This window comes from Perissodus microlepis, chromosome 11 (genome assembly GCF_051167445.1).
Source record: "Perissodus microlepis isolate ML-2025 ecotype Zambia chromosome 11, ASM5116744v1, whole genome shotgun sequence".
NCBI classification, from domain to species: Eukaryota; Metazoa; Chordata; class Actinopteri; order Cichliformes; family Cichlidae; genus Perissodus; species Perissodus microlepis.
In genome coordinates, this window is record NC_140471.1 from 23959416 (window position 1) to 23972392 (window position 12977).

Consider the following 12977-nt stretch of genomic DNA (forward strand, 5'->3'; position numbering starts at 1 on the left):
ACAATACGAAAGCATTGTTTCATTCTGCCTTGTAACAGCTGCTCAGGCTGCTGGTGGTGTAACAGTGTGTGTGTGTGTGGGGGGGGGGGACTTTATTACCAGGTGTGGATCACTGAAACACCACAGCCAACCTGTGAACTGTTCCTGACCATATCCTTCCCTTTATAATGTGCCATTTTGCTCAAATCATCACAAACTGGTTTCTTGACAATGAGTTCACTTGTACTCAAATAGCCTCCACAATAACCAGATCTCAGTCCCATAGAGCACCTTTGGGATGTGGTGGAACAGGAGATTTGCATCATGGATTTGCAGCTAACAAATCTGTAGCAATCGTGTGATGCTATTATGTGAATATGGTGAAAAATATCTGAGGAATGTTTTCAGCATCTTGTTGAATCTGTGCCGTGAAGAATTAAGACGTCTCTAAAGGTGAAAGAGGATCCAACCCGATACTAGCAAGATGAACTTGAAAATGAAATAGCAAGTGAGTGGGTGTAAATTCACCTTGCATATGTTCCCAAGCAATATCTGTGCACTCTCAGCAGGCGGTTTGTGCTTAGACAAAAAAATCTGTCAATCAGGTGTGGGTATAATTTGACTGATATTTCAAGGTTTTACTGTTTACATTAAAATGAAGTTTCTTTCAGTATTCGTGTAAACTGGCAGTGTTTTGATGCAGAGATTAGCAGAAGAGATTGTCTCACAGCAACAAGGTTCTGGGTTCAACTCAAAGTTGATTTTCTGAGCCGTCTGCAGGGGAGTCGAGGAAAAAAAAATCTCCTTCCACTTTCCAAGCAAACTCAAATGACTGCGAAGACTTTTCACCTTAGACTGTGTCTGATGGTGCACCTACCCTGAAGGGTTCAACAGTAACAGTAAGCTGCTGTAAACAGAGTACAGTTTCTTGTTCTAACTGTATGTAAGCAGTTGGTGTGTTGAAATGTTGCATCTCTGCTGCTGTTCTTTTAACTTTTGATACAGGCTACCCCTATAAACAGGAATGTAAAATAAAAACTGGAATCTTATTATTTCTGTTTACTGTACTCTTCAAAATTATGTAAGGCACCAAGGCCAGACATCATCATCAGGCAACCAATAGGAGGTTAGGGTCATAATCACAAATAGTAGGAAATGTGATATAGGAGATGAGTATCCTGTCAGCTACTCACTACACACAGCACTTAATTATAATAACACCAGTTTTATAACTATGCGGCCGAGCCTTACATAATTTCTGCTGCTCATGTAAAAACATAGAAATTTGATGTGTAAATTTCTCGTTTGTATACGCAGGTATCATTAGACGGCTGTGATCTTTAATGTGCATTTAAAAAGCGTTAAAATGCATTATGCATAAAATGCTTTTTAGTGACTAACTCCTACTTAAGTGAAGATTAATGTGGAGGTGTTTTGGGCGCTACGTGGTCTCAATGTGAGAGGGAGGGAAGAGGTTAAACCCAAGGCTGCATTAAAAAGGGCCCACCGACCCAATTCCAGCAGCAGGGGATTATAACACAGGGGGGAGTAAGAGTGTTAATATGGGCCACGAATGGTACTTAAGTCGGCACCTAATGCACAAGATGAAAGCAGAGGAGGGGGGCTGAGTGGAGGCTCTGGTTGTAATGGGGAGGATAAGATGGGAGAAGCTGGTCGAGTGTCACTGCGCTGGATGTGAATGATTAAATCATCTCTCCCGGATTACTATTCCATATTCTAAATGGGAAATGTTTTTAAGCTTCATAAACAAATGCACTCATTTATGAGGGATTAACAGTAATCTCTCTATTTCTATCTTTTTTTCCCCTCCCTCCACACCTCTCGCTGTCTGTCTCTGGTCCTTTTCTCCCTCTTTTACTGCCTCAAACGATAGTTTCTGGACAGCGTCACTGTGTTCACAGGTTCCTGCTGCTGTGTGGTTCCTATCTTATCATCCTATCTTTGTCTAACAGACTAAATAAACTTTAACCTTCTTTTTGTTTATTTTTAATTGTGTTTATCAGCAGGGTGTTAAAGAGGGTGTGCGGTAATCACCTAATAGATTACACAGACCTGTTTTCACATCATCTAATGCGCTCTCTGTTCAGCACTTGCATGCATTTGGCATACAATACCCACGATACACCTGTACAGAGTCACATTTACGACTTTTTTTATTCTCTTTGGTTTTTAGGGCAGTGATTGACATTAGAGGGACGACAGGACATTATTTCTCTCATATACCCTCATCATATACAGTATAAATACAGTATATACACAGATGCAAACTGTACACCACCAGGCAGCAACATGAAGAGGGTGAACGTGTGGGTAAATGATGGAGTTTGGGCTCATTCTGGCCCTCACAGCTCATCCTTGCCCCCCGTCACCCTGCCTCTCTCTCGCTTCTTCTCCTTTGTCACTTGGCTCCGAGCGTTACGGCTAGAGGTGGCGCCTCCCTCCTTCTTCTCGTCCGTTTTCACCACACTGTGTCCATCTGCAGCCCACACGGCCTCTGCCTCCTCTCGCTCCTGAGGGAGAGATCCAAAATACAGCTCAAATATTGACTACCTGCAGTCACAGTGACATAAAACTAAAGTTTGGGAGGAACATTCATCTTTGTTGGAATAATTTCAACTTCTCTTCTTGCACTTTCGGGACAATTTTTCTGTAAAAGAGATTCTCCTCTGTTAGAGTGAGCTTCATTTGCTCAACACGAGCCCACAGGGCAAACAATGACCAATAAACTAAGTTAATGAAACTTTGCTTGCATAACCAAAACTTTTATGAAAATGTAGCCAAGCAGAAAATGTAAGGCTGGAGCTGAAAACCCCCTGCTCATCTAAGCAAAGTGTGTTTCTACATGTAAATTTAGATTTTCTTTTATCTACGTGATGCTAAAAGTTATGTAAACTGAGTCGTTTCAATAGTCTCTTTGGCTCGACAGCAGCTCTTCAGCACAGCTCCTTACATCTCTGTTATTATCACTGATGAGGACGCACTCCCTCACTGCAGAAAATCACAGCTTATTAAAAGAACTAAACATGTTTTGGTTTATAAATTGTCAGGGGCATGAAAAATGACTGCATTTATGATAAACCTAAAAGACAATGTCATGGCATCACCACAGACCAGGCACAGTAAATAGGAAAACATGCAAACAGCCACAAGATTTGCATTGTGCCCCAGCTGCTCATGTTATCCAACACCGGTATCATGACATCATCAACCACACGCCTGCAGGTGACCGGCCAGACCTGAGGAGGAGGAGAAGGAGGTCAAGGCAGCTCTGTGCTGTCATAAAGCTCACCCTGTCCCTGTAGAGCTTCTCCTTTGTGAACCAGAGGGCCAGGGCGCACCGCCGGCCTCTGGTCACCGCGGTAACACCGTGAGGATTTACCGGACCCGAGGAGAAGCCCACCAGTCGACCACAGCCGGGTTTCACTCGAGCCTGAAGGCACACAAGACAAGTTTACCAGCTCCAACAAATATATTAATTAAAGAGTTAAAATAGTAATAAAAAGATTAGAATGACTTACCGTTACTGTCTTGGCATCTCTGTTAGTGAAGAACAACTCTCCGCCATCAAAGTTGTCATTCAGGTAGAGGATGGCGCTGTGAGACAGAGAGATGTTTGTCATTCAGTCGTAAAAGTAACCTGCTGTGTAAGAATTAGGCTGAAATCTGAGCATAAATGCACACACAGTCATTTGATTATTACAGTTTGTTATTACACTGTTATGTAGTCCTGCTAATTCCATTTAAACTTTACATTTTAATCCCATTTATTTATTTTTAAATTTCACACCTATGTGGACCGTTTTAATTTCTCACTAAAACTTCTCATGTCTTCATCCATCTATGGCCACTTTATATTTCTTCATCGTTTACTATACGATGAAGAAACAGGCAGGTGAAGATGTTGCGTCTAGGTGAGATTCTGTGCCATGGGGAAATGTCAGTTTAATCAATCATGCAAAAATAATATGACATTTAGATAAGAAAATTGTCCAAAAAAATAAGATAAATTCATTACCCCTGAAATAAAAAGAAATGTAACTTTACTTTGCAGCATTGCAGATTTCCTGCCACAAGGAAGGTCAAATCCAGGGTTAAAGTTTTAAAATGTGAAATAGAAACAATTAATCTGTAACAGGCTGGTTCTTCTGAAGGTTTCTTCCTGTTAAAAGGGAGTTTTTCCTTCCTACTGTCACCAAGTGCTTGCTCCTAGGGGGTCATCTTGTTGGGGTTTCTCTGTTTTGTTGTAGGATCTTTAACTTTCAATATAAAGCATCTTGAGGTGACGGTTGTTGTGATTTGCCACTGACTAAAATTCAATTCAATAATGTCACAAAATGTTAAAACTGACAGTTACATTTCATAACAGGAGCACTCAGACAGCTCACCTCCATCCACCTCATAAAATCTGAAAATGATATCTTGAAAACTGTGGACACTAAAGTGCTAACAAACAAACAGACAGACAAACAGAACTTGCAACAATTACATATTTCCTTCCTTTGGTCAAACCAGAAACATTGAAACACTAGCACCTACAACCATTTGGGCCTTTTTTGCCAAAAATTCAGCTCAAAATGTAACTAAGCCATTTCAGTTTCCAATTATTAACGTTTTTTTCCTTAGACTGACCTGTTAGCATATAATAAAAACTAAAACCACCAACTTTAAGTGTCACGTTCAGTTTTCAGTTGCATTTATTTATGGAGTAATTGTGTTGTAGAGCAGTGTTTTCTCTGCTCTCCCTCCACCTCCATCAGTTCATGTAGCTCTAAGGTGTCATTATTTCCCCATAACAACAGAACAAAACTATTTATCAGTGACGACAGGTGCTCTGGTTGTTTTGATATTTGCCACAATTGTTCCCCTGAAACACTGTTTAAGACTTGCAGCGCAAACTAATGCTTTTTAGGTAATTCCCTATAAAATCAGCAACATCTAAGAAATGTTCCCACCTGTCCTCTTCAGAAACAGCAAGATATTTTTCTGTAATCAGTTTTTGAGCACCAGTTGTTAGGTGTAGGCTGTGTGCAGACAGGAATCGTGGACCCAAAAGTGCAGACACTCGGAGGCACAAAGTAAACTCAAAAAACAGCTTTAATGCTGAACTAAAAAGATACCAGAACTGAGACTTTAAACATAAACTCAGGCAAGCAGACAAAACACACAGCAAAATAAACGGTAGATCACGACACGGACACAGAGAAACACAGGGCTTAAATACACAGAGGGAGCAATCAGGGAATGGGTAACAGGAGGGAAACACAGCTGGGGCAAATCAGGCCTAACGAGACAAGGGGAAGCGAAACCAGATACATTAACCTCAGACAAGGACCTTCAAAATAAAACAGGAAACATGACACAGACTGAACTAAAGACACAGACTCGCACGCACTGCAACAGAGGGAACAGAGACGTGGGACCAGGGCAGACACAGACACTGACTGGACACGGGGATATAGCAACTAAGGATACACAGAGACGCGAACTAGACAAGGGGATACAGCTGACAGGGGAGACAGAGCAACTAAAGAAGACAGAGACATAAACCATAAGACAGAACTCAAAGAAACCAAAGACTAGAAATTATAAATAATATAATAAACTCAAAAACCCTGGGTCAACGACCCAGGCATCCTAACACCAGTATCTCGGGATACATCATTGTTTAAACAGCAAAATTAGTTGCAGATACAAGCATGCTATGTTTTAGCTTTCCTTTGATTATTTGCTAAGGAAAGCTTCAAAAAGTTGACTTCATTTTCTAATACAGTCATATTGTAACACTCCCAAATGTAGCTTATGGCTGTGAAATGGAGAAACAACATCGATGTTCACATCTTCTATATGATTGTTTGAAAATGTCACATTCCTCAAGCAGCTAAAGGTGTTTCTCAGAAAACTATTCTGAGCAGACACAAGTCTCTGGATCACAGAGATCTTTGTTCAGTTTGTGACAGCTTTCTTCTGGCAACGATGACATGTACCATTCTCTCACTGTTATAAGCTGATGATATCTAAGTGATATTTTACCAGTAAAGGCATATTAAAACATTCTGTTCGTGGATATTTGCTGGAATAAAATGGCTTGAGAACATCTTCTAAAATTATTTATGGAGAAAGTGTGAGCCCAAATTTATTATTAATCCACGAAGAGATGTTTTTCAGTACCTGAGGTCTCTGTGTGTGAAAGCTGGTGGTTCCTTCCAACACTGCTTGGTTTCCGGCTCGAGGAGACAGTTGTCAACGTGGACGGGGTGAGAGAGGTCGAGCCTGCCCTTCTGATCCTCTGATTTAAAAAGAAAAAACAGAACAAGAACAAAATAACACATTTAACTTTAAGTAATAAAGTAAGAATAGAGTGGATGATTTGGTTACACATTAGAGAACCTGTTCCAATTATCCTAGTATTGAGTACTGTTGGTTTTACCTGTGACAGCAGTGCGACAGACCAGGTGTGTGAAAGTGATGAAAAGTCCTGAGGGGCTCCTGAAGTAGGAGTGCAGCACGGTTCGCACTCTCTCACCCAGCTCATGTAACAGCTTGGCATCTGATTGGTTCACCAGGCCTTCCTGAGCCAACTGAGGAAGAAGCAGCAGTGAGGGTCACGAGATGCTGCTGAGAGCGTCTCGTAGACCTGCTTCAGTTACGTCATTTCCACCCACCTTCACCGCCCTGAGGACAGTCAGACCTTCAAACGTCTCATGAGGAGTGTGTGGAGACCGCCGTCCTCGATAACCATCTCCAAGAGATCCTGCCACCTATGAGAGATGACGTAAATGTGTAAGTTAGGGGTTTTCACATGCATGCGTTAAAAAAACTGATTGAACTTACTGATGCTAACTGCAGTATTCTGTCACACTCCTTCTCCGTCATGACTCCATCCAGGACGACTCGATTGGTGCCATTCAGCATCTCGTCGTCCATTGTGATAGTCACGCCCACCCGAGGCACTGGACCTCCTGCAGAGAGGACAAATAAGAAAGTATAAGACAGTAAGTGGGTCACTTCTTATTTTAAGCAGAAGATGGTGATACGACTGTGTTTTTGGTGATATGAAGTCGCCGAAGCTGCCAAATGGGAAATCTTTGCTTACATAACAACAGTGTGTAATGGGGCGACCAGATCCCAACAAACTGAATGTATTCTTTTTGATTTTACTTTTATTTCAGGCGCTGGTCTGTTTGGTCTTCAGGTTTCAGTAGATCCATAGAAACTGTGTCACTTCACGCCTCGTTTTCCTCTGTGTGAAATTGATAAATTATTCAAGCAAATAAGACAAAACTCTGTTTCTCGGTATAAACTGCCGCTTCAATTTCTTTGTAATAGTTTCCACGATATTCAACAAAACCCACAAAGCTTGTGACTTTTTGGTGACTTTCCCTGATGGCCATAGCAGCAGACAGGTTAATCTCCACTTGACTATAAGTGACTCCTTCCCTGTTTTATATTTTAGAAAAGTCTAAGCAGTGTAATATAAAGAGTAGAGTGTCTTCTAGTGTGTCATCTTTAACAGAGATGCCAAGAAACAGTGACACACTACATTTAAATGATCCTCTATTTTCACATACATAAGATGTGTGAGCTGTTATAATCTGTTGATCCTTACTCACAACCCTACAAAGCCTGTAGGTACGTGTGGATGTTATTCATTATTTCACTTGTTAATGGATAGATGGATGTTAATGGTTACATGCCAGATAAACAGGCATATCTGTCATGGATACACTCGTGTTTCCTTGTTTTAAGCTAGCTGAAGTGCAATTAAGGTGACGAGGAGCTCCTCCCATGATGCCCTAGGTAGAAAAGGCTGAAGACACATAGCATAGGGAAAATACAGTCTCTCACCTGCAAAAAACCCACTGTCATCCACTTCCTCTTGCTGCTCGCCCACTTTCATTTTCTCATTCATTTTCTCTTTTTCAGCTCTAACAGTAAAACACAAAAGATACAGATGGAGTTTTCTGTTTCATTAGTTTCCACTAGTGACAGATTCACCTTTGATTTCTTTTTTACCTCCAGATCTCCCTCAATGATTCAGGTACAACTTCTTCTGGAGTCCAAAGATCCTGCACAGAGGGTGATGAAGAATCTCAGCAAAGAAATGCTTTATAGCTGGCTCTCTTGTCACTGCACTGCTCATTTGGCATCAGTACTTACTGGATCTGTGAAAGTGAAGTCGAGGTTCTCCATACCAAAATACAACAGCTTCTTCTCCTGCAAGGAGTGGTTGATGTATCTGACAATCTCCTGTGTGACAAAAAACACACAAACCTGTGCTTAAACATGACTTTAAAGATGAATTTGAAACTTAATGCTTGAAATAACTGAACAAGAGAAGAGAAAAAATGTATTTCTCATTTAAATTACTTGGATTACTTTATTGGATTTATTGCTTTTTACGTTTTTACACCACTGCGGTCATTTTAATATAATGAACCTTGAATGGTTTGAATGGTACCTGAGCAGGCTGTGTGCTCTGTGACTCTGTGTCTCCCCCTAGTGTCTCATGGTAGAGCTGCAGGTTGTCTAAGGAGTCCTTGTCAGAGGGGTAAAACAGCAGGAGAGAGCGAAGCATCTGCAACGCCCCGCTTATGTCACCAGCTGCCGGGAATTGAGGATGCAAAGTAATGCAAAGTAGTGCATCAGTCTTAAGAGGAATAATAAAATCACGTGTGTGACCTTCACATTGACCTAAAAAATCAGACCTTTAAACTGTGCGATGTGCAGATGCTCAAGCTGTGTTGGCAGGAAGTCCTCCTGAGCAGAAATCCTTCCAGGTCGTGTGGCCACTTGAGTCACGCATGACTGTCGGCATGAGAGCAGGGAGAGGGACAGGGCTGGACAGACAACAAAAACTGGTGACATTTGGCTCTTTCTGGTCTCTTACTGTCTGGCTCAAAATTTCTGCCTGCTTCTTACCTGCTGCCTTTTCAAACACGCCATCAACGCTGTCAACTCCCCTGTCCTCCGGCAGCCGTTGGGAAGCGACTTCACACTGCACCCTGCACTCCTCTGTCTGCCGCAGGGTTTCATTCACACAAGCTTTCCATTTCTCTGCTGCTTGCTTCCATTCAGAGTTAGCCTCGAGCTGCAGTGCAGCATCATACAGGACCTGAAGTCAGTGACACAGAGACAGAGATTAACACAGTGAAATAACACAGTCACCATTTGCTTGCTAATTAAAAAAAAACAAAACCTAATGAGTTGTGTATTGTTTTGTATCATAGTGTTTAAGAAATATAACACTTTTAAATATAACTATTTTAAAATTGCTGTGCAAAAGTATTCTCAGTGCTCCTCTAAGTAATCCTTACAGCAGCATTAACAAACATTTACTGGAGGAGAAAAAGATTAACCGTTTATAAAACACACACTAACCAATAACGATGAGATGCTATTGAATTATAGGTGGTTTACACACTGATTATTACAATCCTTATTGTTAAGTGTTACCCAAAGCTAAAGGCTAGCGTTTGATGATGAAGTACATTTTTACTTTTGAGATATGTGTATGTCATTACAGGCAGCATTTATGCCTAATCGTGATATAACACGTGTGTCTGAATAGTGAAAATGAGAGGCAGAGGCAGACACCTCACATCTGGATTGCACGGCTAGAAAACAGACAAGTGAAGGTGAGAGTGAGACAGAGAAATTGAGTCCCTCAGGCCACGTCTGACTCTCCACAGTGACGTCTCGAAAATCATTCTGTTTGAACGCACTTCATTAGCAGTTGAGTTGTGAACTTACATCAGAGTGAGGACTATTAGAGGACTAGCTATGGCTTAGTTAGGATCAATCAGTTAAAGAAAAGTCTGATATGTTTGTTCAAAGCCTTTAAACCTGTCTGCATATTGGCTATCATTAACTAGTTAGCAAGGGCAAAAACTCTTCCACTGCTTAACTAGTGAATCAAAGCTTTTATGCTTTTTAGGAACTAAAACTGAGAACTATTGGTTCATTCCAGAGGACTTAAAGTGCTTCAAAAAGATAAGTAGTTTGGTCTTTCGTGCTATCTGCTTATAGTTGGACAATAGCAACACTAGCGGCTGTGAAAGAAGGTCGAAGGTAAGGCAACATGTTTGACTAGTGCTGACAAACACTGTTAACCTAACCATTAAGCCTCTTTAGATAAGTGTTCTTTATCTTCGCCTACAGATTTTATGACAATGAAGCAGCTTTTTAGAATTTCTGTTGAATTAAGATAATTTTTTAAGGTAATCACAACATTTTTTAAGACAGCCTTCAGTTTTTTTAAATGTCTTTTTAAGACATAGAAATGTCATGTGTCTCTCCTCTGTGCTTATGAAGGTATGAGGGCTCCAAAATGCTGAAGGATCAGCTGATTCTGAATGGGTCAGACAGTAAATTTATTCAGATTTGACTGAGTTTTCTAAGCAGTGCAACCCAGTTTCTTCCCACTTACACTGTATACCCCATTACTCTTCCCTCCTCACCCAGTGTTTCTCATTGTGACTCTCTCTGTCCTGAAAATCTTCCTCGGTCACACCTTCCATCCGTCTGTACTTCTCGATGTTGTTTCTCATCTCCAGGTGAGAGGGGTTGGCCACGAAGTAGGTGTGAGCTGCCGATGCTGCCCTCTGCAACTTTTCCAGCTGATGTGGAGGAAAATGAGAGACTGAATGAAGTTTGTTACAGACCAATAAGGGTGTTGCTGTGATTATTTATGCAGCTGTGAGCTGAACTATAATTATGGCTGCAGACCATACTGACAGGTGCTTTCCTCTAAATGACAATTTGGAACACAGTACTGGTAGAAGTAATGACAATTTAGGAGCTTTATTATGCAGCAGCTCCTTACGGCTGTGTAAAGAATGGCTTACCTTGTAGTAGGTGACTTGCAGAAAGTTATAAGGGTTGCGAGTGCCAAACTCGTATTCTATATCAGCAGAAACAGGAAGCTGTCCAACATGTGTGACAGAGCGTCCAATGCAGAACCTCAAACACTCAGCTTTTTGCTGCACCCAGTCCAGGGCCCAGAGGTCCCACATAGTCCCGTGTTCAGAGTCTAACAACACACACACCATTGAAAAAATGATAAGGTCCCAGCCTGTGGCCTATATTTTATAAATTTTGAGTTCTAGAACTGCAAACAATCCACAACAAAACACAAAAAAGCCTATCTTACACATTCTTTGAGCTCTTGAGGTCACATTGTTCTTTAGCTACGCATTTAGACACCGAGAAGTGAGAGTGAAGCTGCCAGTAACTTCATAAAAATCTAGTTTCCAACTAGTAATTAACACAGACTCAAAGCTATCTGTCTGGCTACATGATAGGTCCAATCTTTTTCTTCTTTTGGCTGTTCCCTTTAGGGCTGACCACAATGAATCCCCTGCCTCCATCTCACTCTTTCCCTATTATCCACCATCTGCATGGCCTCCTTCACCACAATGAACCTCTGCTGTGGTCTTCCTCTTTTTTTCTTACCTTGCAGCTGCCGCCAATATATATAGCCACTATGTCGCCTGTGCGTATGTCCAAACCATCTCAACCATGCCTCTCTAACTCGTCTCCACCCACTCCACCCTGCCTGCATTCCCTTCTTCACCTCTCCCTTGTGTACTGTTTGTCGCTTTGGATACCCCAGGTATTTAAACTCATCTACCTTTACTACCTCTACTCCTCTTCAGAGCATAGGTACACATCACTATTTTGTCTGCATGAAGCCATGAATGCTCTACTTTACGTATTCACTGAGTAGGTCAGTCGTTTCTGGCCTTTCCTTAAAGTTGGCAGGTTTGAAAACATTCAGCAGGTTGTATGGAAGAAGGTACTAGTGACTGCTCCCTTATTTCTCGCAGCAGATGCCCCTCCTGACATAGCCCTTCAGGGTCATCCCTGAGGGTGTGTTTGTGATCTAGCAAGTGTAATTATGTCAGTTGTGAGAAGCTAAAAGAATAATTGAATTCCACAAAATCTGTTCTAATATGTTGCATGATGCACTGATGACATTAATACCAGGGTATAAAATAAAAAGACTGGCTGACAGCTGATTCAGACACCGACACTTAGTCTGAATGATATTTGCTGATATGCCAATATTAGTCAGCAGGGACAAAACTGGTCTATACCAGTGTTATATAGCTAATTTATTAATGCAGTTTAATGTAATTAGCATGTTACTGACTGTTAATGAGCTTCTACAGCACTATTCAGGCGCACTGTTCAGACAGATGATCATATTACCAGTGATTGAATATCTGATATAATTTATATTACCGCCCAGCTTACCCAGTTTCTTCAGAGCCTCTGTCCCTGCTGCCATACAGTCATCATAACACTGCCTGCGGACCCTGAACAGTGATTCCCTGGTCACGATGGATTTCTCCAGCAGCTCTGCAGCTTTGCCCCACTCCCCACTAAAATATGCGCGGACCCCGCTGTAATACAGAAAATCATACGGCTGCAGAAGTGACATAACATTGGGGCTGCCTCTTGCCCAAGCCGTTGAGGTAAAACTAAACAGTGCGAGAATAACACAATTAAACGCCACGTATACAGTCAAACGTCCCGATTGAAGCGCCATGGTCCGACAGGCAATCCCAGCAGAGGAGGCGAAGGTGGGAGCAGAGGAGGGACTCCAAGGGGAGAGCTACCCACAAAGTTTCCTCCCTGTTAAGAAAGTGGGGGCTTTTTTTGAATTTTGATGTACTTTTTAATGAATTTAATACATGTAATACAACACTGCGCGTTTATTAACGACTCCCATTGGGTTTGCTTGCGTTTGTCAAATTGGATTTGCGGTATTGATGAGTTTTGACTTGATTGAACTTGTTATGTCTGAAGCTGCAGTGTTTGTGCCTCACCCGAGAGGAACCCGAAGTACGCAACCGACGTTACCGTAAATACAAATGTAAAACAACTTTGGTAGTTTGAAGTGAAACTAATAGTTGTTGGTTATATTTTGAAGAAAGTAATCATTTCTTATAATTAATAGAGCACTAACGCACGTT

The 12977-nt window shown here is 41.5% G+C and overlaps 1 protein-coding gene across 1 annotated transcript; it reads right to left on the reverse strand.

Moving 5' to 3' along the window:
* Positions 1-2128: 2128 nt before the first annotated feature.
* On the reverse strand, positions 2129-12855 carry p3h3 (prolyl 3-hydroxylase 3). The gene is made up of 16 exons (XM_084943542.1): positions 12256-12855; positions 10845-11029; positions 10458-10616; positions 8920-9112; positions 8706-8837; positions 8459-8601; positions 8158-8247; positions 8014-8066; positions 7846-7925; positions 6832-6959; positions 6663-6758; positions 6428-6578; positions 6169-6286; positions 3519-3594; positions 3290-3430; positions 2129-2510 (listed from the first exon to the last, which is right to left on the reverse strand). The coding sequence occupies exons 1-16, from the start codon at positions 12548-12550 to the stop codon at positions 2343-2345; spliced, it is 2208 nt and encodes a 735-aa protein (XP_084799668.1). The 5' UTR covers positions 12551-12855; the 3' UTR covers positions 2129-2342.
* Between the last annotated feature and the right edge of the window lie 122 nt (positions 12856-12977).